The sequence below is a fragment of the Chlamydotis macqueenii genome, chromosome Z (assembly GCF_036417535.1).
Source record: "Chlamydotis macqueenii isolate bChlMac1 chromosome Z, bChlMac1.mat, whole genome shotgun sequence".
NCBI classification, from domain to species: Eukaryota; Metazoa; Chordata; class Aves; order Otidiformes; family Otididae; genus Chlamydotis; species Chlamydotis macqueenii.
Window position 1 is genome coordinate 38,508,573 of NC_141593.1, and position 23,698 is coordinate 38,532,270.

Genomic DNA, 23,698 nt, shown 5'->3' on the forward strand with positions numbered 1-23,698 from the left:
AATAACAGCTATAATAAAAAGATCCAGGACATGACATCTGTTCAGCACATTCTCACAGAAGCTTGGCTATCTTAATTGAGGAAGGCAAAGCTCCTATTCAGCTTTAAACAAAGAGGCTGAAGTCAAACTATAGAAATTAAGATTAAATATTTAGCATGACTAACACCCATTTCTAAACAATGACACAGAAGCATCCTTTTCTACACTGTAAAGGCTTCCATAGAAGCTGTTTTCATTGTAGATATCCCAGTATTAATAGAAATTCTTACCTCTGCAGCTTTTAGCTGTACACTTGCTTCTTTATACTCTGATTCTAGTCTGTTCTTCTCAGCAGCCACTGTAGTGCTCTGAAGAACCAAATCTGCTTTGAGGATGTTCAGTGACACACAATCCTACACAGGAAAAATAGAAAATGCCATTTTTTTTTCCTCAAGAGTCTCAAAACTGATATAATCAGTATCAGGCTTTACAAACTATCCATTCTTTAGTCATAGCATACAACCTCACACTGTGTTCAGTTCTTAAACACTGCTGTCAAATTCAATGAAATAGAAAGATGACTTATTGGTGACCCAAGCTCTTCAAGATGTATAGTCCCCCAAGTACTTTTAACCTGCAAGCACATAAGTATCACTCGAAACCAAACCATTTTACAGCAAAAAAGCACATTCTCTTTCCCTACGCCGTATACTCACATGGGAAATGTGAGAAAAGACAGCCATCTCAATTCCTTGTCAGAGATGGAATCCAACAGGTGGATTTTGTGGGACTTCTTAAGTCACATACAGAGATGGAAAAATGTCAAAAAATAAATACCTAAAATAGATACCTCTCACTGACAATCCAAGATGACTGACTGGATGGTGAAACACTGGCACAGGTTCCCCAGAGAGGTGGTTGATGTCCCATCCCTGGAGACACTCAAGGCCAGGTTGGACGGGGCTCTGAGCAACCTGATCTAGTTGGAGATGTCCCTGCTCCTTGCAGGGGGGTTGGGCTAGACGACCTTTAAAGGTTCCTTCCAACCCAAACCATTCTATGACTCTATGCACAGTGACTTTTGTGTCTTAACTGGAACCGTGTTATGACAACAGGAGGCAGCTTGATTTTGGAAGTTTCATAACTGGCTTTAGTCAACCCCAGAACCTGGTTTGACAACTTTGACCTTAAAATGGTTGCCTCTTTAAACAGGTAAGCCTCAGGAATGGTATAGAGGCTTCAAAATCAGCAATATAGTCTTGACTGCATAAAAGGTAGCCTCAGATCTTGAATTACAGGGCACCGAGAACATCAGTTTACCTTTTTTTTTTTTTTTTAAAATGATCAGTGTATAAATACAAAGGAATCCTCTTTCTTAATGAAAGGGAGGACAAGGTTCCAACTGTAGACCTAGGGGACCTGCTGGATGAAGCTTTGAGAATGTTAGCTTCTGACCACAATAGTGAGCCAAGGTCTGAGAACTTTACTATTTCTCATTTCAACACAAAGTTTCTACAGTGTGAACTTGGACATCAAAATAAGTTTATTAATTTCCAGTCCACTTCAACAGTTTAAAAACAATTATCAGAGAAGTAAACTGAAAAAAAAAGTCGTAACAAAAGGAGATGAAAAATGGAAAAAGTTAAGATTATTCAAAGACAGCAGCACAAAGACAACTACATGCAAAAGCAGTGCCAGAATCTGAAACAGTTGAACAAGGCTGTTTATGTCAACTGGTTGTAAAGTATTGATGTGTATTAGGTACATGCCAGGCATGCCTTTTGTATTTGTGTAAATATACACGCATCCGGCCATTCTAGTTGACTGTTCCACACAAGCCCCAGAACTCTTGAAAAAGTAGATCACATTGCCACCATGCAAACACACAGAAAACCTGTATGTGTTTTAAATTTCCTTCTGTGTCAGAAGTGAGTATGCCTGAAACATATGACTACCTAAGTTTTTATCACTTTAATAGCCTACAGCTAGTATAACTACAAAACCAATTGAAGAAAGTACAGAGATTCCCATAAACCTGGAAGCATTCATGATGTTTGGTTTGGGGACAATCAGAAATGTATGGATTTCAACAATTTTGATAAAACATACAATGAAATATCTTTCTTGTATCGGACTATCTTGTTCTCTTCAGTATGTAACGGCATGTATTTCCCACAGCACACAAACTGTGCAAATTAAGCTGATACCACAATTGAAGTAAATCCCTTCTGTAATCAATAACTACTTCAGGCAAATGCCATCCATCCTTCCTTACATCTCTGGTATACTGAGAAATAGAGTATATGTCAAATCTGTTTTCCTATACTGGGTGAAAAAGAGATTAAGACACTCCTTCAGGCAGGTCATACCGCAGTCAGTAAATAACTGTGTCTGCACTTTCCAACAGCAACACACTTGGACAGTTCACGTCCTGGTAAATGGGCATCAAATATAAAAATCAAAAGTGTATACTAGAAATTCCTGGTTTAATACAGAGCATTTGCACAAGTTTTGAACAGAGTTACTTTTCAGTACTGTTATTACTTGCACAAGTTCTGTAAGTTCTGTAAAGTAACCTACAGCCTAAGCAACCCTCTTAACACGGCAGGTGCTTTCTCCCATTCTTTGGCATTTTCAAAATTGCATTGACTAGCTGACCCAAAGGTGATCTCTGAAACATTCCAATTGCTGCAGTCCATGCCTCTCAACAAACAGAAACAGCACATCCATTTTGAAGATTTTTTTTTCTTTATTTGTTATATAAATACTAGCCACTGAAGTGTACTGAAATCAGCCTCACTTCAAAGACGATACTCAACTCTTTCCAGGGGTAAGCAGGAACACATTTCAACATTAGTAAGGCATGGCAAAGGGACAACACATATGTTCAAAGTGCTTGCAGGAATGGCACCAATTCTTGCTGAGTGCAAAAGCACAAGCAGATTCCCTTGGAACGAAAAGTAACTGTTTCTTGTTCCTCAATTATTTAAAAAAAAAAAAAAAAAAAAAAAGACTAAAAAAATTCACCTCGTAGGAGCTCCCATTATTAGGGCTTACAGGCTAAAGCAATAATTAACTCCATTATTGTTTTTTTGAACTAAATAAAACCTTATGCACAACATGGTAGCCGTTTTCCACAATCATGGATCCTTGCAGTTTCAGGTCAATTTTTCACATGACTAATGACTATTCTTTTTTTCAATAAAAACAAAAACAAAAAAAAAGGAGATTTTGAACTAGAGTGGAAGGAACAGTTCACAGACTTATGTAGAATTCTGAAAATGTACAGGCTGAAATGGTTACACAGTTCGTTCCTGTATTTACTGAATCAGACCATGGATTGTAAGACTTCAGTCACTGAAAGTGTAAATCAATGCAAGCAAGTGATCTACAAATCAAATCATCGACCAATGAACAAGTTGAAGTTCATAAAAACTTCAAAAGACGTTTATCTTGAAGCAAGCTAACTCATAAACATTCACAGTAACACATACAAATGTTGCATACCTCCTACTTAAGTTACAAGAATTGGACTTTCCACAACAGTGGAACACATACCAAATTGAAAATACGTACCTTTATGAGATGCATTAATTCAGTAACAAGTCTTGCTTTTTGGGTATTTATTTCTTTGATCTTTGCATTTGCCTGTTGAGATTCCTTCTCCAGATTGATAGCATCTTGTTCCAGCTGTCTTAAACTATGGGAGTAATCAATATGTGATTAATTGTAATTAAAAATAAATTGTACAAAAATACAAAAATTCTTAATCTTGGCGAACCAATAGTTAGGAGGAACAGGAATTTGTATACCTAAACATTCCAAACACATAAAAGGCATTCCTAATCTATGCTCTTTAAACCTAAGAAATTCAAAAGACAAAAAATTCATAATTAAAAAACCTCTGATTTTGGCTACTAAGGGCATCATTCAGCAACCATACTCCTTTACTTCTGTAAATTCCAGATAAAAAACAAACAAAAACATCAGCGTAAGGATGACATTTTTCTTCAGCTGCTAGGGTTGTTTGCTTAATTCTTGTTATATACAATATTAAAAAAATTAGTGTCCTCAACTTACTGCAGAAAACTAGAAATTTCACTCAATTTAAATTTCACAACGCATTAACTTCATATGAAATAATCATGGTATTTAGTGAGTTGCAAAGCACTTGAAGATCTTCAAAAATAGTCAAAACAGTCCAAGCAAACTACAAAACAATCATTCTTACTTTGATCCCAGGGAAAATTGTGGAGCAAGTCCCCTCAAAAAACAATTCTAGGGGCTTAAGACACAGGGTCATCAGAAAGAATCAGCAAGCATTTACCAAGGGTACAGCATACCTGATGAACCCAGCTGTAAAATGACTGGATGACAAGAGATTATCTGATAAAAGCTAACCTGCACACCCAGAAAGGAGAGACAATAGCAGGTGGGGGAAGACCAAATAATACCCTAACCTGGCTACCCCTAGGCCAGTCACAGGAGCCATCAGACTACAAAATGTCCATCTCTGCAAGCCCAGAGGAGTGCACGGGCATCCTAGCCAGTGGGAACCTAAATTAATGACTCAGAGGAAGGGACACTGAGTCCCAGGACACCCTCAGCACCTGTGTTCAGGTATGAAACCCAACAAGATAAGTCAACACCACAGCACCCTCTGGATTGAGAGGAGTTGTTTCCTGGGGGTACAGGAGACATTCTGGGAGGCAGCAGAAAAGCATTTTGTGATTGCGCAGGACTTGTTATTGGATATTCAGAGGAGAAACCAAATGCAGAGAAATAGAGGGATCTAGATGACTTAAAGTGTGGGAAAACACAGGGGATAAAAGGGACAGTTACATGTGCTTGCCCAGCCATGCCCAGCTGGCACCCTTTCTTCTTATTCAATTCCTTTTGTCACTCTTTTCCTAGGTGACGTACTCTATTCAGCCTTCATATATGTGTATGGAAGTCTAAGGGCAAGCAACTATAGTCAGATCACAAGTCAGAGGACAGGGCCTGCTTGTCTGTAGTGCCAACAACTGGAGAGACCAGAGTGAGTAGACTTAAGTGACAGCCATTGGGAGTAGGACCACAGGTCAGAGACCCATGTATCCATGGTACCAGCACCCAGTACAGTAGGTGTGAAAGTGAGTGTTTGAACCCTAGTGAGGATTCCTAGTGAGCACCAAGCCAGGCTAGCTGGCAAGTAATTGAAGTGTGGGTATGTGTGTCACACTTAAGGTGAGACCACAGGAAGAGATGGCTATTGGAGGGAACATGGGAGTGTAGCCTGGCTGCCACAGACCATGAGGTCTGCTGTCTCTAGGGGTGAGACCTACTGGCATGTGTATGTATTTGAGGGTAAGACAGCTACTGGAGGGGACTAGGGGAGTCATGGCTACCTCTGTGTATTTGTATGCCTGTGCGTCTCTAAGAGCAGGACCACAGAGCTGGCTCCCTGTGAAACCAGGGAGTCCCAGCCAGTTCTATATGCGTATGCACATGAGTGAGTGAGGCAGCCTGTACAGGCAACAGGAGCAGGGCTCCAGCCTCAGGGGTTTGCATGTCCAGGTACCACCAACTGGGGAGACTGAGTTTGCCCAATTGTTCTGTGTGTCCATCTGTGCTGACTGCGTATAAATATGTACACACGTACTGTTTAGATCCGCTCTGTATGAACATGTCTACTGGGAAGACAGGCTCAGCCTCACTACTAGTTGCATCCTGGAGCATTAAGCTGCATTAATCCCACCTTCCTTGCAGGCTACTGGATCCAGACCCATTCCCCTAACTTTTTCAATGCTATCTCCCACAATATTGCTCTATATATATATATAAAAAAAATCAAAACAACAACAACAAAAAGAAAATGGTTGCATGGTCAGGCTCAGAGGGTCATGCTTAGTTTGTTGTATTCTGCGTGGAAGCTAGTATCAAATGGGGTACCACAAGATTAAGTCCTGGCACCTGTCTTGTTTAACACGCCTGCCAGTGACACCGAGGACGAGACAGAGGGCACTCTCATCAAGTTTTCAGATGACACTAAACTCGGGGGAGCAACAGGACTGCCGTTCAGAGTGGTCTGCTGAAGCTGGAGGAAGGGGTCAACAGAAGGCTCACGAGGTTCAGCAAGGACAAATGCCGCGTCCTGCCCCTGGGAAGAAAGTGGGTTTGGCAGTTATACAGACTCGGCTGTATCACTGGCTGTGGAAAAGCTCTGCAGAGAGGGACTTGAAGTATTGGTGGACAACAAGGTGAACATAAGCCGGCAGCGCATCCTAGCAGCAACAAGGTCCCCCTGCTTCCTTGGCTGTATGAATGGAAGCACAGGCAGAAGGAGAGTGATTTTTCCTCTCTGTTTAGCACTGCACCTTACTTCCTGCCCCAAACATCAACAAACTGGAACAAACTTGGAAAGCAACCAAGATGGTCAGTGGCTACAGCACAGGCCCTGCAAGGACAGTATGAGGGTGCTCAGCTTGCTCACCCCAGACAAGAGACAGCTTCAGGGCACCTAATAGCAAACTTCCACCATCCTTCCCACAAGGAAGGCCCTGACAGGATGGAGCCAGGCTCTTACAAGAGGTGTATAGTAGAAGGATGACAGACAGTGGATGTAAATTGAAACAAGAAAGATTCAGACTGGATGTCAGTAGAAACTTTTTCCCCATAAGGACAGTCAAGCAGTGGAACAGGATATTCAAACAGGTCGTCCATGGAAACTGTGAAGATGCAGTGGGATACAGCCCTGAAAACCTGGTCTGAATTCAGTGTTGACCTTGCTCTGAGAACATGGCTGGACTACGGACTGCGTGAAGTCCCTTCCAACCTAAGTGATTCTGTAATTGTATATTACTTTCAAAATTAAATCTAGCTTTATTCAATTAGAAACATGAATATTTGAAAATAGCTATACTCACTGCAAGGATTATTTAAATAATTTCAGAAACACATCTACATTATATAAGAAAATTTCTAACAGCCTTGTCTGTAATTGTGTCAGGATTCTTACCCCTATTCAAAATTAAAAGAGTGTAATTATTTTTTCAAAGGGAAGGATTTAATCAATATTTGTTTAGGTAAAGGGTCCACCTCCTGCCTTCAAACTGTATTCTGTATTCCAGTAAAACACCATGACAATAAGTGTATCCGTAGTAAGAAACTTGAGAGCAATACTTGGTTTTGAGGCTAAGCTCACAACCACACTGTTTAAAGCTGCTTCTTTTCACAGCAACCTGGACTCTTGTGACTATACAGCAGTTGATTCTGGTCCCTCCAAGATCCCTGCAGCCCTATTCCTTTTCTTTCCCCCCTCTCACTCTCTTTTCAGTTTAATGCACCGTAAGTAACGCAAGAGCTGCAGCACAGCACACAAGCACCAGCACCAACTTTCAGAAAATGAGAAGTAGTGTGGCATAAGAACAAACAGGAGCATTTGAGGGTACAAGGTCTGCTGGGACTGTGTTACAGGAGTGGAAGGAGTGAAGCCTGGAGCAATCTTGTCTACTACACTGCCTTCTGGGAGCGTGAGTTTAAGTGACATACCTCTTGAACTATGCCCAGGGTCTCCCTTGTGACAAAGCAGTAACAGAAGAACTAATTGCAGAGGCTCACAAAGCCAGAAAATACATTAAGATAAATACCGTGTAGAATCAGGACCCAACTCAATACCTGACTGCTTACTTAGTACCATTTGTGTAGGTTAGGGTATTATCTACATATTTGCCACGAAGACAGAAGACTATGGTAATACTTGAGCAAAAGAGAGCAATGATCTCTCACTGGAATCCTGTGATTTTATTATAGGAAACCATTTGGGACATTGCTACATGGTTTCTCAAATACTACCTTAATCTCCATTTCTAAACACCTTTGTCTTGATTATCACCTGTATCTGATGCTCAACTACTGGTTCCTTTTTAAGGGTAAAAGCACACTGCAGTAAGAGGAAGCCAAAATACCTTTGCTATTAAAATTGTTCATATGTCATAGATAATATGGGCTGTTTCCTACCTATCATACTTTACATCAATTTTTGATTCCAGCTGTCTCCTCCTGTTTCCTCTCTCCAAAAGCTCCTTCTTCTGTTGCCTGAGCTCATTGTCTCTGCGTTCCAGATGTTTCTGTCTCTCAAACAATGAAGTCAAACGCATATCCAATGACTTTAATGTGTTATTGATGTCCTAAAATGAAAGAATAAACACCACTAGCATTGTTACTACAAACATACCATACTAACACATGCAAATAGGCTACGCTTATTGCATGACAAAATAGGTAGTAGTTCACATCATATACAGCACAGAAATAAATTCCTACCTGTTGCTGGTTTTCCAGCTGTTTTCTTTCATCTGTATCCACTGAACTAGTGAGAAACTGTGCCGCCCTCAGGGATGTGTTAGTAGAGAGGGTTAGATTCGTATAAACAGATACTTTAACAATGTATTTTTCTTCTGCTGTGTATATTTGCCTAAGCTTCGTTTCTTGTATGACCTAAAAAAAACCCACACAATCCCATTAATCTCACAAAGGTGTTACTTAAGGGAATGCTTTTTAGAACAAGGAATAAACTAGCTAAAAGCCACAGTAAAGAACTTCAGTTTATGTAAGACTCTGACTCATTAACAAGCCTTTGCAAAATGATGCAAAGTTTAATGCATGACTATACCTGTAATTTGGACTGGTCAGAAAAGAACTGTTAAGACACTGTCAAACAGAGTATGTTACCATAACCAATTAAATGGGTTCTGATTATTCTGATATTACAGACAGACACTGGAAAAACCTGTTAATACTTGTACTGCATCATGAACAAGGATTGTGCTTGCTATAGATGCACAACACGCAAATGTAGGCTGTGTACCAAAGAACCAAAAGTACTTAAGAAATTAATAGATGAAACTATGATGTGAGATGCAACGCATGAACTTTGGTATGTAAATGTATCTGTAGAGAAAAAAAAAAAAAGTATAAAGGTACTAGAGTTACTATTTTTAAATGACTAGTGTCAAAAAGGATAGTTTAAATAAGCAGAGATTTACCATAATGCAAGGTAGTATAGTACTTCAAAAGCATATAAAGTGTCCAGTAAATCAGGAACAGCAAAAAGCCTCCATGGGACAACATAAATTTGACTAAAGAGTTTTTTTCAGTTTATATACACAGCACTAGCAATATTCTATTGATTTGGTTCCTGAACACTGAAAAATGTGTTTACTTTGCTTTACTGCTCAGACTGTGGTTCATGACATCCCAGTCCTTTTCCTATGTATGCTCATCTCTGTGTAACAGGCCTCCTTTGAAACTAAAGCTTTCTCTGGCATATGTGAAACAAAATGTTGCAAACAAGGCATTTCTTAATAAAAAATAATAATAAAAACAAAGAAAAAACATTACACAACTGAACTGAGAAAGTGCCATGTGCAACACATTCAGAACACTGGCTCATCTTTGCACCTAGACCAGTGATTTTTCATTTGCTGCCCACACAGTTCCAGAAAGGAGGAAGTACCTAAGGAGTTAATTCTGACGGTTTTACAAAATTTAACTCAAAGACCTAGTAGGTAGGTAATCTGCTTCATCAGGTGATACAAAGTAGTGGAAAAATAGCAGGTTAAAGACAAAAATGCTTAGAAAAAAAACATTAAGAGAAGAGCTTTTAATCTAGGACTCCCTCCACTTTAACTTTCCTTTTACTTTCTTCATTCTTAGAGCCTCAGAAACAGAAGACATGAAGAAGCAGCAGCTATTACAATAAAACAAGAACTGTTCTCTATTCACAGAGCCCTGAGCTTCTCAAAAAAGTAACTCTTATTGTTCTCAGAGAGCCCAAAGTAGCCTTCTGAATTCAAAGAGTTCACTGTCTGTACAAGATAGACAGCAGATGTCCAGCATAGACAGAGAAGTGAACAAGGATTTAAGTTGAAAACTGTCACATGCATTACCCATTATAATGCTGTAATGACAAGCTTGCAAGAACTCAGGAAAGAGTAAGGTAGGGAGATTACTCCTAGCGGAATAGTTCTACTACTACTCTACTGATAGTCATCTATTTCTAAGAATCCAAAAGGTTTATATACTACTTATCACATCAATTCTGACTGAAACTATACAGCTGTAGAGCCAGAAACGGAACATCTTAATGTATTTTTAAAAACAAACCAAAAAAGCAGCTTCTAATTGTTGCTTTAAACACGACAGGTCAGCATTGTCATGTACTATTAACTGTTTGACTAAAATTTTGCCCAGAATAACTCAGACATTTAAAATACAAGCTATTATAATAAAATGACTTAATGTAACTGACTTGGAACAGTACATAGATTAAAGACATATTTAACTTTCTGTGAAGTACTGCACTAGATTGGCCGGATTTGTCAAAAGGTCTTGCAATACATTTGTGTATAATGAACTGTTATCACTTCTAAAGGCCAAAGCAATTTTTTGCTTTCTCCACATTAAGTTGCCAAAGAATGTCCAAAATAAAACTCTAGACCACATGTGTGTGTGAGCTGTTTAGGATATCTCACCCTTTCAATCATGTTTCTGGTCTTCTCTGTTCCCACAGGGACATCATGAACACGGTACTGGGAGCAAAGATAACTCATCACAGGATGAGGAGCATCAAATAACTCTCGTAAATACGAGAAAAATCCGTACCGGCTGAAGAGGAGGAAAAAAAGCATCCATCAGAAATAAAATTCAACAGATAAGCAAGCTGAATCAACTGACAGGTCAGAAAAAAGTCCTGCTAACCCAGAACTGAATTGGTGAAATTTTTATTTGAACAGAAAATTTTAATATATAGCAATTACAACAGAATATTGTATTTAAAACCATTCCTCACTGATACAATCTGATACATACTGTAACTCTTCAATAGGCCTCGAAGGTAAGCTTTCAGCACATGATTCAGCTGGCGCACATACAGCATTCACTCTTAGTTTCTGATGATCACGCATCTATATATAGATTACATTAGATTATTTGGTAAAAAAAGGACAGAAAGATTCACTGTATGAAAATCAAGAATTTATTGTTGATTCACAGAACTGGAATTCTCTGAAAAAAACCTGGCAACCTCTGGAACAACCCCCAAAAATCCACTCTGAGTTCTTAATGAACAAGTTCTCTAAAACCCAAGCTCAGTTAATGTATTTCCCTGAAAATACTATGCATTAGAGAAAACAAAAGCAAAAAAAGAAATCCAGAGCCAGGTGCTCAATCTAAATAGCCAGGCTGGATGTACTAAGGAAGCCCCCTTTTGCACAGATAATGGCAGACCACTGGCTACAGAGACTCTGGAAAAACTGATTCTAACAGGGGAGAAAAGATTGAGGATACAAATGAAAAACCAGTTTAGTTGGTTAAAGCAGCCTTGCACCAGATTCCACAACCACGGAGGCAAAACAAGCCCCCAAAACCTCAGCTATCACCACTACTGTTCATGTATATAAAAATTACAAGCTTCTGTGAAGGGTAGATAGGTGTTAAAAAATTACAGGATAGTTTGTCATTAATCATACTATTCTGCGAACAGTACTTGGGAAGCATTATAACAGTTAATGCTGTATCTTGTGGCTTTTTTCTCCTGCATCATCTGTCTAACTCTCAAAGGGAACAATCTCCTTATAGCTCCAGGAAACAGCAGTATTAAGAAAATATGTCTGATTTGCTGCTTGGACCATTGCCTTCTCACAAAAAATACCCTCTAGCCTCTTTAGTCAGAAGGCTCTGGAAAAGCTTGGTACAAGATTTGTAGCTTCCTGCTCTTGCCATTTTCTTGTACACAGTATTTTCTCCTCAGTGACTATTTCCTTGTCAAGGAAGGCAGGTTATTTATAAAAAGAGATATTTTCTTAATATTCCCATCCCTCCAGTCAGTCTAGCCTTTAAAAAAAAAAAAAAAATCTTACTCCAGAGGAAAACATTAATCCAGAAATAAAGTTTGAACACTTTGTATTAGCTATTATGCTGATCTTGCCAACCAAAACTTAATAAATACAGACTTATTTGGTAATTCCAAAGTTTAGGACTTCTACATCAGTATTTAATAAATTTTTAAACTTGGTGCCTACTTGCCTCCACAAGAAATATTTCCATATCTTCTTGACTCTCAAAAACGAAAGCCCTCATGTCATTGGCCGAAATGTGGTTTTCAACATATTTAGCATGTCTATTGTCCTTCATATTGATCTGATAAAGAAAGGTAATGAGAGAGTGATTTAATAAAATTGGACTTAACACCCCCCTAAACATTTTAAGCAGTCAGATTATACCCAAGCCTACAGTTAATGAAAACAACAATAATGTTTACATGTCTTTAAAGACCTATTCCGTGCCTTTTTGCAACCAGTTCTATTGGGAGGAAGCCTACAGCAACTCACATGTCATTGTGTTTAGTTTTTAGCCATCCATATCCCTTCACAGCATTCCTGGAACTACCACTGTCTCCACCATACCACCTCCCCCTCTTCTGCTCCACTCTAACCTTTCAATTGCAACTACTACCATCTCATGTCTAGTGGCTCTGCCCAGTACTACTAAAGGTATCTCACTGTTTAGAAACAATTAACTTAATAAATAAAAAACAGAAAATGCCAGACTCCACAAATCCCTTTGATTTGGACACAGTGAACATCACCAAATACAAGAACAGAATTGTGAAGCCTTAGAAAGACAGATTCACAGATTGATTATTTTTCAAATTCTTTTAAAAATAAAATAAAATAAATCCACATTTAAGATGGATGAAGCTTTTAATATCTGAATGAAATGTTAATGGTAGAATTCTTCAGTAACTCTCACTACTAATTAGACAGATGTCACTATATGTGACATACAAAGGCAAAATTGCACACAACTACACCATTTAATACCCTCAAGTTAGTCAAAGTCTGGGTACACTTACTAGCAATTTGAAAGCTAGGATTTATAAGTATATGAGACTAATTTACATTATATCAAAGAAAACAAATCCAGACATTAGTGGATGTTACAAAGGTTAACGAGGCCTTAAAGTAAAAGCAAAAGCATCCTATCAAGGCATTTGTAAAATTAACTTGATGTGGTTTTCCAGGCAGAATTGGAAGTTCTGGTAATAACAGAAAATACTTGGTATTTTATACTAAATAAAAGTAATTTTGAACAGTCCTAACACATGCACAAAGAGTCAGAATTGGTATACAAATACTCAACATTCAACTAATTTAAATTACAGTAGTACACTATTAAAATAAGCTTGCAATTCTGAAGAGGAAGAGGAGGAGTGCACTGGAGTTCTTCATCCTCTTCAGATTACGTGGAGCATGTATTGCAAGAGGCTGGAATAATGGTGGAGGAATGCACTAGAAAACCAGCAGCCTCTTTGAAAATTTAGCCCTGCTATTCCTAGCTAGTACAGTGTCTGTTGAACCAAAACACAAAACAAAACCAGGGACAGATTAGGTGTTTCTGTGTCTGCAGCTAGCTGTGCAAAGCAAATCACAAGAACACCTAGAGATCACAGTGATACGTTGTATACATTATTAAGCACGTTGTACTATAAGAGAAGGTATACAATTGTAACTACTACTGCTTTTTTAAGCAGCAAGACTTAGACTTAAGTCTACATAATCAGATGTACCTTAGAGGAAATCTGCAATGTGCACTTTAGTAAAGGACTGCTCCTTGAATGCGGAAGGGGGAGGAACCATGCCATCTTACTCAAGGTTGACTATTACTACATTGCCTAATGAATTAAAATAACAAACAGTTCACCATGCTAATATATCCTGCATGTAATTGGTAGGTCATTCCAAGATATGTCTTGAAAGTCTTAAAGCCATTCTCAAAGTCTTGCAAGGCATAAATAAACTAAACATTAAGTGATTACAGCAATACACAAGTAAATTTTCTTACTTCAAGCATCATGGGTTCACAAACTTTTTTCTTAAACTTGTCTTTGTTACTTCTTAGCCACGTAAGAGCAGAGTGTGTGTCTTGGAATCTTCCTTTAAGATTCTCTTCCTTTATATTCATTATATTATTAAGTTGTCCAAGGCGATCAATTATTCCTGTAATTTAAGAGTTTCTTAAACAAAGTCCACAGCAAGTGCACAATATAACTAGTATTTTGCAATATTTCTTGACTATGCTACTCCAGTAACAAGGTTGTTAAGAAATTATAAGAATGAAGAGTTTCTCTTCCCACCATCAAGATGCTGCTTATTCTAAAGAAATCCTAAGAACTACAAAAGTTTAAAATAAAATGTAGCCTCGCAGGATGACAAAATGTGGTAGTGCAGTCAAAACACAGGAATTTAGTCCTAAAAACGTACCTCTTCAGAACTTGTTCTACCTTTGTATTTAAAATCAAAAACACCCCAAGAGGAAAGAGGCAGTGGGATTAGCAACATGAAATGTCTGACTGTTATTTCATGCTTGCAGAAAACAAAATGTGTGAGAACAGATGCGTGCAAAAGCATTTGGTATTCAGAAGAAACGAAGATCAGATACTTTCTGTGCTTCTCAAGGTAAAATACACAGTGTCTCCTTTCCCTAGGTCGCTTATTCTCTCTATATTTCAGTTTCTTCTTGGATTCTATGACAAATTAAGTGCATGCAAAGGTACTACACTCACCAAGGAATATATACTACACTCCCTACCTGCCAAGCTATAGTTTTTTATTTTGTTTCTCAGAAAGAACTAATTTTATATCCTAGGCTAGTATAAAGGAATTTACTTTATACTATACTTTTAATAAAGGTTAGCTCAAGTTCACCTAGAAAAGACAAAAGCAGCATCAGTAGCTAGTATAATGCCAAAGAGATAATTTTAAACATGGCATCCTCAAAGCAAACTGTTTTTGCTTCAGGTTTGGTTTTTTATGTATCCTGCTAATAGTACACACCTTCATTTAATAACAGAAAAATATTCAACTGGTAAAGCAGTCTCCTTACTCAGACATGAGAAGAAACTGATTTTTTGGAAGCATAGTTTTAAGGTCAATTGCCACTTTTGAATCTTCTTGTTCTTTCTATTTTGAAAGCAATTTCTGTTACTTTTAATAAACCAAATAATAGAGGAGAGGACTGTTATACATGGAAGATACAACTATGGGGCTTGAGGTAAATGTCTCAAATTATTTCACTACAGCAGGACAAGAAGTAGATTCTATACAAACAGACATTTTATAAAAAGGAAAAAAATAAAATCAACAAACAAAACCCCAAGTAACTTACTTTTCTTTTCCCTCTCTTGGTTCATTTTCTCTGCTGTTAGATCACTGATATCACTATCAATATTTGCCCTTTCTTCTTGTAATGTTTTCAGCTCATTATTGACAGCATCAGTTTGTGGCTGAAGATTCTCACAGACTGCCATTGTACTGAGCTCATTCTTCCAGTCCTCTATCATCTTGTGAGTGTTGTGTATTTTCCTCTGTCTGTCCATTTCTTCATCTTTTTTCATTCTGAATACTTGATGAATTTCTTCAATCTAAGAATTTTGAACATTTCCAACATTAAAGGAGTTTAGTATACAAAGCCTACGACAAATAACTAGGATATTTGTGCAAATGGTATTAAATGCTGATGTAACCATGCACTAAAACCATAAGAGCCTGTTATAGCTCAAACAGCCCCGACACTTGAAGAAGTGACAAGATTTTGTTTAGATTTAGGAATATTTAAGCAAGAATACAATCAAGTCTTTAAATCAATTTTTGAAGTTCCTTTGTTTTCACAAAAGTAGAAGCTTAAAGCTTAACATTTTTCTTAACACATCTGAAAGTTAGTTGAAGACTGCATAAAACCCATAGCACAAATATAATGTGCAATATGGACTCTGCACCCTTATGCATTTAATTTATGTATTTCTTGACAAGTGCTTAGATGAAGTTCTGTAACTGTTTTACAACATATCTTTGTGTTTTCTTTTTAAAAAATGCTGGATGTACACACTTAACAGAAGCAATAACCCTAGCCTCTCTCATAGAATGTTCGGGGGTATGTTTAACACTTGAGTGCATTACTGTACTATAGATGCCGTACCTTTCCAAGGAAAGCCTGTAATATGTAGTATATATAAATATACTGTCTATTCCTAAGTATGTTGCACCAAGGTAACTGATTTTATGCAGCATATCCCTGTCCCTCAGTAATACTTCTTTGACTAATAGGCATTTTAAAGATTCATTGTGTACTGGATGGAGTAAAGTGTGCAAGCACTTGCAGCCTCTTGAGAGAAATTTCCCTCTCCACTAACAATTGCAGACAAAAAACCCCCATAACTATGTTTTACTGCAAAATTTAAGAAGTAGCACTCTGCCTGAATGCAGCATATGGTATAGCTAGTACTGAATTAATACATTAGCAAAGAAACACATTAAAAAGTCACAAATATCTTACTTGTTTATCTTTCATCTCCAAAGCATCTTGCTTCTGTTTACATTTTTGAGAAATCTCTTTGATTTCAGCAGCCTGCATACAGTAAGATATTTAAATTAGTGATAAATTCAGTTTATTAATATTTGTAAAAAGAAGGCATATTTTAAAGAACATTCTCTATATGCACAACTAAGCATTCATTCCACATTTCATTCCTGATGAAGTCACAGAATCATAGAATAGTCTGGGTTGGAAGGAACCTTTAAAGGTTATCTAGTCCAAGCCCCCTGCAAGGAGCAGGGACATGTCCAACTACATCAGGTTGCTCAGAGCCCCATCCAACCTGGCCTTGAATGTCTCCATCAACCACCTCTTTGGGGAACCTGTTCCAGCGTTCCACCACCTTCATTGCAAAAAATTTTTTCCTACTGTCTAATCTGAATCTCCCTCCTTCTAGTTTAAAACCATTACCTCTCATCCTATCACAAAAGGCTCTGCTGAAGAGCCCTCACCATCCTTCTTACAAGCCCCCTTTAGGTACTAGATACCTAAGTATGATAAGTCATACCTACCAGTTTCTTACTATTCTTATTTGCATTGGTAAAATGTATATTTTCAGCAATTTGTGAAGAACTGAATAATGCCATATAAACTGTTCACAACCATTCAGCTATAGGTCTGCAAATGCAGGTATGACAGACAGAGAAAGTCTCCTAACCTAATTTGAAATCAAAATAACACCGTCTTCAATTTCAATTAAAATGTTACATTCGGATCCTTACACTTAAAAATTGCCCTTGCCTCTTTATCAAAACCAGCTTTAACAAGGAAAGCTTATACTTAAAAGGCAGGATTTATAAGGTCAGGTTGCTCAGGCACTTGTTCAGCTGAGTCCTGAACACAGTGGAAGTGTACTATACTTTCTCTACAAACTTAATTCCTCTTTCCTTGAACTCTCAATGCTGAAAACAGTGCAAGCAGAATACAGGAACATTGTAGAAGCACGGAAGGACTCTAAGCAAATTGCAGTGCAGACATGGAAACAAACAAACACACTACTCTTGCTGGAAGAAATGTCTTCCTACAAACCAACTCAGACTGAAAACACTAAGATGCATCAAAGAATGGAAAAAATAAAACTATGCAGAATCTTTTCCCTCCCACAACCTGAAAAATGCACAAAAATTTAAGACTCTGACTCTATAGTTGCTTGCACGAAGGCAACATGGAACAATACATCTCGCTGTTGTAGCTAACTGCAATGCAGTACTGATTCCATGATGCTCTCGTCTCTCCAAAGACCTCAGGCAGGTACAATGAAGAGGAAGCTCCCTCCCAGGAAACTCATGCAAAATATTCTGGAGGTTCTCAAAATCAGGACACTAGTAAGGAACTGGAATTCAATTTTTCAATTACCATTATATTTTCAGTTATCATATTGTTACCAAAATCCGGAATAAAACTCCTTAACAGCAATGAGAAGTTAAGAAGCAGGCACTCCTTCATTGCAGCGCTGGGCGCACGGGGGATCGCTCCACCTAGCGTGCGCACCTGTTCGATCAACAGCGCAGGTTAAATACACACCTGTTATACATATTCACTAGATTTCCGAGAAATATTATACATAAACATTAACTTTCTGAGAAATCATTATAATATTTCCCCACCCACTTGTGCATGCTCGGTCTTTTGAGTCGAGGGTCTTTTGGTGGTCTTGGGGGTCGTCAGAGCGCCCCCTCCTCGAATTCGCTGGTCGAACTCCTCCTTGAAATCTCCATATATGGTCTTGAAAACAAGGTCGTGTTGTCCTTGATTTTTCTGGCTCCAAAATGATGGCTCAGGGCCTATTTTCTACAGGTGGTGTTTGGGACCTACCATTGCTCTACCACTCCTCTTAATTACCCCAAACATGCTAGGTTGACTTCTAACAAATGAGATGTTGTAACAGCCCTAAGACTTCCCATTCCCTCTAAGGACAAATAGATTTCATATAAAATTTAACCTATGTGACTACAGTTCTACAGTTAGCAAGAGTTACCTCATATTGATATTTAATTATCAAAAATCATATTATTCCTATATTAAAGCAATCATTGGTTAATCTCACTTAGCTCTACTGACTGGAATCCTCAATACCCAGATCGAGATGGGAAGGGTAGAGGGTTTCCTAGCCGCAACTTGGTGGCCGTAATGGTTTCCTTAGTTTCCTAAAACACAATGCTACAAGTCAATTAATCTTTATCAAAATCTCTGTGGTTAATCGATTTTAAACAAAACTTAAACCTCTAAGGCCACAGTTCCCGTGACTACCATTGATTCTTAACACTCCTATATTCTACAATTTACTTTTGATCAAGGCTAGCTCACTTTATTTCAAAATAAAGTTTTTAACTTTTATCATAATATTTGCAACAATATATTTATATACATCTGTCTTATAGAACAGATTAACAACTGCAATCATCTTTATGATTTTCATGGTACAACCACAACACACCACTTTATATTGTCAAAAATTGCTTAAAAAATTGCATTGTATAGTCCACTTTGTTCAAATGCCTTTAAAGAGCCTAACACGAAAACTATTCTAGGCTTCTGTCACACACTTTTATCAACCTTTTCCTACAAAATGGGCTGATTTTTTTTTATTATCTACACGTCCTACATCCAAAGCACTAGGAATTCTGAGTCTAACCAAATCCTTAAATGGTTTTAACACAAAGAGAGAAGAGAAATAGTCATGCGGTGTCTTGCTACATTAAACTCTTCCCAGATTTAGCTCCACCTTTACTTTCCTTCCTGCTCCTTCTAGGCAAAATCTGTAACACCATGCTTGGCTCTTTGCCAACAAAGTGCAAAAAAGACAACAAAGAGGTGGCTTATCTCTGCTCTCACATATATATATCCTCAAGCCAAGAGCAAGATCTCAACAAGCAGCCAGGGTTACAGTTATTTGATAATCAATACAAGCCTGGACCAAAGGGCCTGAAGATAATCATGTTCCCTACAGGTCTGTGTGTCTGAAATAGAGAGTACTTAAAATGCTAAGCTGCTTTCCCTTAATGCCAAATTGAAATTTGTCTTGAAAAAAAAAAAAAAAATCTGGTTTGGACCAAAAATAGAGTTATACTGTTTTCACAATAAAATAATTCATTAATCAAATCCTGCTGGCTTACAGCATAGTTATCTGTGAAATACTCACCTAATGCTTGCATCTACAAAGATAAAATATTAAGTTACACTAAATTCAAGCAGCATCTACGAAAAAGTGAAGAACTAATGAAGAAGTAGTAATTTAAGTAATTTTAAGGTATGGTACTTAAAAGCCTTCAGGTTTTGCCTTAGGTCAAAACTACCTCCTGACACTGCAAAGTTGTAATGATTCTCCTTTAAAAGAACTTAATCTTAACAGCCCAACTAAGAAGGTGTGTGGGAGGGAAATGGATTTCAGTACCCAAAAAAGAGCTACTATCACAAAAGTTCAAAAAGTAGCAATAAACCTCTAACATCTTGTTAACTTGCCTGATGTCATAAAAATTGTTTGTGCCATAAACAGGTATATAGTATATTCCCTTAAGTCTTTTTCCATTATTTTGGACTCAATGGAACCTCCTTCAATATGGAATACTAATCATTCAAATTAGACTTGGATATATCCTTTAACATCAGAATAAAATTCAGGTTTGGAAATGTCTTATTATATTACATAAAACATAAAATTTCATCTTGCTTACAATACTAAGTAAAATGTTTCACTAATATATTTTTTTTTAAGAATAGGTCACTGTAACCTTTGGAATGTACAGGCATGGCTGGAACCTATCACCCTTGAAGAAAAGGAGGGATTAATACCAGACTAAAAGAGCACGTTATTCACAGATGTTCCTTCTCTGCAAGGGCAGTGCAGAGAGAAGGTCACCAGACTAAAAGAGCAAATTGTTTGAAGATGTTCCAAGCTGAATAGTTGCTGAACCTAGATAACAATGTTTTTTTCTTAGATAAGTATCGCCTTGCTCAAGGCCTAAGCAAGGAGGATAGGAGTTTTGAACCAATCTGGGCTGGTAGATATTTGGTAACAGATTTAGGATGTATATCGACCATATGCCAGCAAAGAGTTCAACTACAAGACGCTGACTTTTGGGGGCCTGTGACCACCAGAGACCCCTAGAGGACCACTGACCCATTTCAGTACACATGCGGAAAATATATTTAAATATGCTAAATAGTTGCAGAAAATGTGATGAATATACTAATGATTTATTGGAAAACTAATGTATATATATCTATAACCTCTCTACATATTCTTTGTTTTCAGACAACAGCATGCATGTTAGGTGGAGTTATCCCCCGTGCATCCAGCACTGTAATAAAAAAAATGCCTGCTTTCTAAAACTCCAAACTGAGTCTTAGAGAGTTTCTTGACCGACTTTTATAGTAATAGTATCAGCTACAGATTACAATCAAAATAATGGTAAATAATCTCTGGAAAGCAGTATTGGAATATCTCAGTAAGTCTTCTATAAATTATTCATTTCAAACGTAGCATCCTTCCTTCTTCCCATCTTTTTGGCTTCTGCAAAACTGTAGAGCAAAATGCATGTAATTCATTCTCTGGGCCCAAATCAAACACGACTTCAGCGCACAGTTAACTTTCTGAATTTTTAGCATGTAAAAGCCTCACTCCACAAGTTTAGACTGAGCAGAAAAATATGTTGTTTCAAGAGCACAAATCAATCAGCTAGTACATTCCCTCAATTTTTCTTTCACAATTCTGGAACAGCCTATGCTGAGCATGCTCCCTTCAAGTTAAAACTAAAATGCTCACTGTTTTGTCCTAGGTTTTTCATACAAACAGAGTATAACTCATATCAACAGATAATAGCTTTCACATGAATATAGCCCAATATTTCTAAGAATTGTGTCAGCAATGGTTGAGTAGAATTCTCTCTCATTTGAAAAAATATATTAGTATAACATTAGTTATAAATAAAAGATGTGCGTACAACCTGGCAGGGTAATATAAAGCAGTGAAAACAAAGTTTAGCACTTCACAAGCATGAAGGCCTTTACTGCGTTGTGCAAATTAACGGCTTCCAGCCATTAATTTTCCTTTAAGGAAGTACACTTAGTCTTAAACAACAACAAAAACCCACAAAACAAACAAAAAACCCAACCACACCCAAAAAAGCCCACTTCAGTAGAACTGCAACATTTTAAAACAGTCCGGTATTTTGAATAACAGTGTAATAAACTCCTGTAGTATTGTGGAGCACAAAATTCAAAGGACACATTCAGCAAAGGGCTCTCTTAATAGTGCACTTGGGTAAGAAGTATTGCCTGGTACAGTTTACATCACAATAAAACCAGAAGTGGAGTGTTTGTCTTTTTTCTGGTTTGCTTTTGGGTTTTTTGGTTTTGTTTTTGTGGTTTGTTTATTGTTTGGTTGGGGGGGGTGTTTGTATTTTTAAAGAAAGCATATGGACAGTGTATTAGCTTACAGTACCCTAACTGCCACTGAAGTTTCAGACTCTGATTGCACAAGATGCTTCACAACAGCAGTCCTCTACAGGTGTCACATGTCTCCAAATGAAGTCCTCTGATCTGATCAGTTATCTTCAAACAGAACTCACTCACTCAAACATTCTCATGTTATCATTTCAGTTTGGGTATCTATTAAAAATTTGCGCAGCCTATGCATACAATGACCTCTCCAGCCTGAACAGTACATGATAGTTGAAATTCCGCAGAGAATTACAGTATTTTCGTATTTATCATATAGAGATAGTAGTTTTCCATATCTGCAGAGAGAGTAACTATTTCAAAAACAGATACTAATCTGTAACGCACAGGTATGTTTGCTATTAAATTCTCTCATGCACAAAAACATTCACAACTGACTGTCTAATAAAAAAATTACACCCTACTTACGGAATTAGGTTAAATATTAGAACAACCCTTTTAGGTCAGCAAAGTTGTAATTTAGGCTAAATTAACCACCCAAACTGGCTAAATTTTAAGACGATGAACAGAGTATCCACAAATCCAAACTACAGAACAGATGAAAACAGGCAACTAATTCAATATAGTATCTGACATAAGGAAACCGTAACAGTTTATCCCTGAAGATTTTGAAGGTTCTATGGAAAGAATTTTAAAATCCGTGTGCTCTTATAATACCAAGAAAGCGGACTTTCAGAGCTGCTACTCAAGGCTTACTAAGAAAGGCATTCCATGAGTTTGACTGCTTTTAGTGGAACAGAGACATGGAGAACGTAGCGAGAATCAAGGGCATGAGTATTTCAGAAATTTTTTTTTCTGAAACACATTACTGTGCCACACTAGAAAGAAAGAGGCTATTGCTTTACACTTTACGAAGCTGAACACAGAATACCTGAAATATTGCATACATTAACCAAGAACTTAAAATACCTACCTTATCTTTGATTTTCATATCCAGATTCTTATAATTTTCTTCAGTTTCTTGGATTTTTTTTGTAACTGGGGACTGCAAATCTTTCAGATTCTTCAGTTCTTCCTTGGCTTGGTCTCGGCTTTGTTTCACTTCCTCATGCTGCTGACGAACACTTTCATATTCCTTGGAGGAGATGAAAGTAAAATAATTAAAGACTTTTCTCTTCTATTCCAGTATTTTATGTGGCTCTAACATTTTATTTAATTGTACATGACTTTTAGGAGAAAAAACTCGTTTAGAAACTAGTATTAGAGCAACTACTTAAGTAATACTCCTGTTACTAGTCACTATGACTAGGAGATGTAGGGATCATTCAGTTCCCAGTGAACAAGCACACATATTTAATGGTTCTTAAATAATAAACAATTCAAGTAGCAGAAAAAAACGACCAATTTGTCTGCAATTACCTTGCCTCTAAGTCCATCTGGGATCGGTGTGGAAAAAGTAAATCTTTACCCCCTTCTGTCCATAGTTTGAGCACTACTTAGGCAGAAGTCCTCAAGCTAAGGAGCAAATAACCACAGAAAACTTCAGGAGAAAGAAAAGGAAGGAGCTGGACAGATCATCAGAGCCAGTAACAGACATAACCCTGAAGTAAACCAAGGAGAGAGACAGAGTGGAACAGAACTTTGGAAAACAAACAAAAACTATACCATACACCACAAATACCCGAGAAGTTACTACATAGGGAGTTTAAATGAAGATGCATTCCTGAGAAGAAAAAGATGGTAAGCAGTGTGGTAACCAAGAACTCCCACTTCAAGAAGGGTGGAATTCTGGGGAGAAAGCAGGTTAGGCTGAAGGAGTCATAACTAGTGAATTTTTTGTGTTATGCTGTCTGAAGAAAAAAAAAAGATAAATTAAAGAAGAAAAAAAAAAAAAAAAAAGACGGCG

General features: G+C 37.5%; 1 protein-coding gene across 1 annotated transcript in view; it reads right to left on the reverse strand.

Annotated features, from left to right (window-relative positions):
- Positions 1 to 23,698, reverse strand: part of SMC5 (structural maintenance of chromosomes 5) — a 49,304-nt gene that overhangs the window by 13,840 nt on the left and 11,766 nt on the right. Inside the window, exons 7-17 of the mRNA XM_086771018.1 lie at positions 22,766 to 22,927; positions 16,354 to 16,425; positions 15,187 to 15,442; positions 13,864 to 14,018; positions 12,046 to 12,159; positions 10,831 to 10,925; positions 10,494 to 10,626; positions 8,284 to 8,457; positions 7,978 to 8,147; positions 3,556 to 3,679; positions 270 to 392 (exon numbers count right to left, since the gene is read on the reverse strand). Coding sequence (XP_086627144.1) covers positions 270 to 392; positions 3,556 to 3,679; positions 7,978 to 8,147; positions 8,284 to 8,457; positions 10,494 to 10,626; positions 10,831 to 10,925; positions 12,046 to 12,159; positions 13,864 to 14,018; positions 15,187 to 15,442; positions 16,354 to 16,425; positions 22,766 to 22,927 — 1,578 coding nt within the window. The remainder of the gene's footprint in view (positions 1 to 269; positions 393 to 3,555; positions 3,680 to 7,977; positions 8,148 to 8,283; positions 8,458 to 10,493; positions 10,627 to 10,830; positions 10,926 to 12,045; positions 12,160 to 13,863; positions 14,019 to 15,186; positions 15,443 to 16,353; positions 16,426 to 22,765; positions 22,928 to 23,698) is intronic.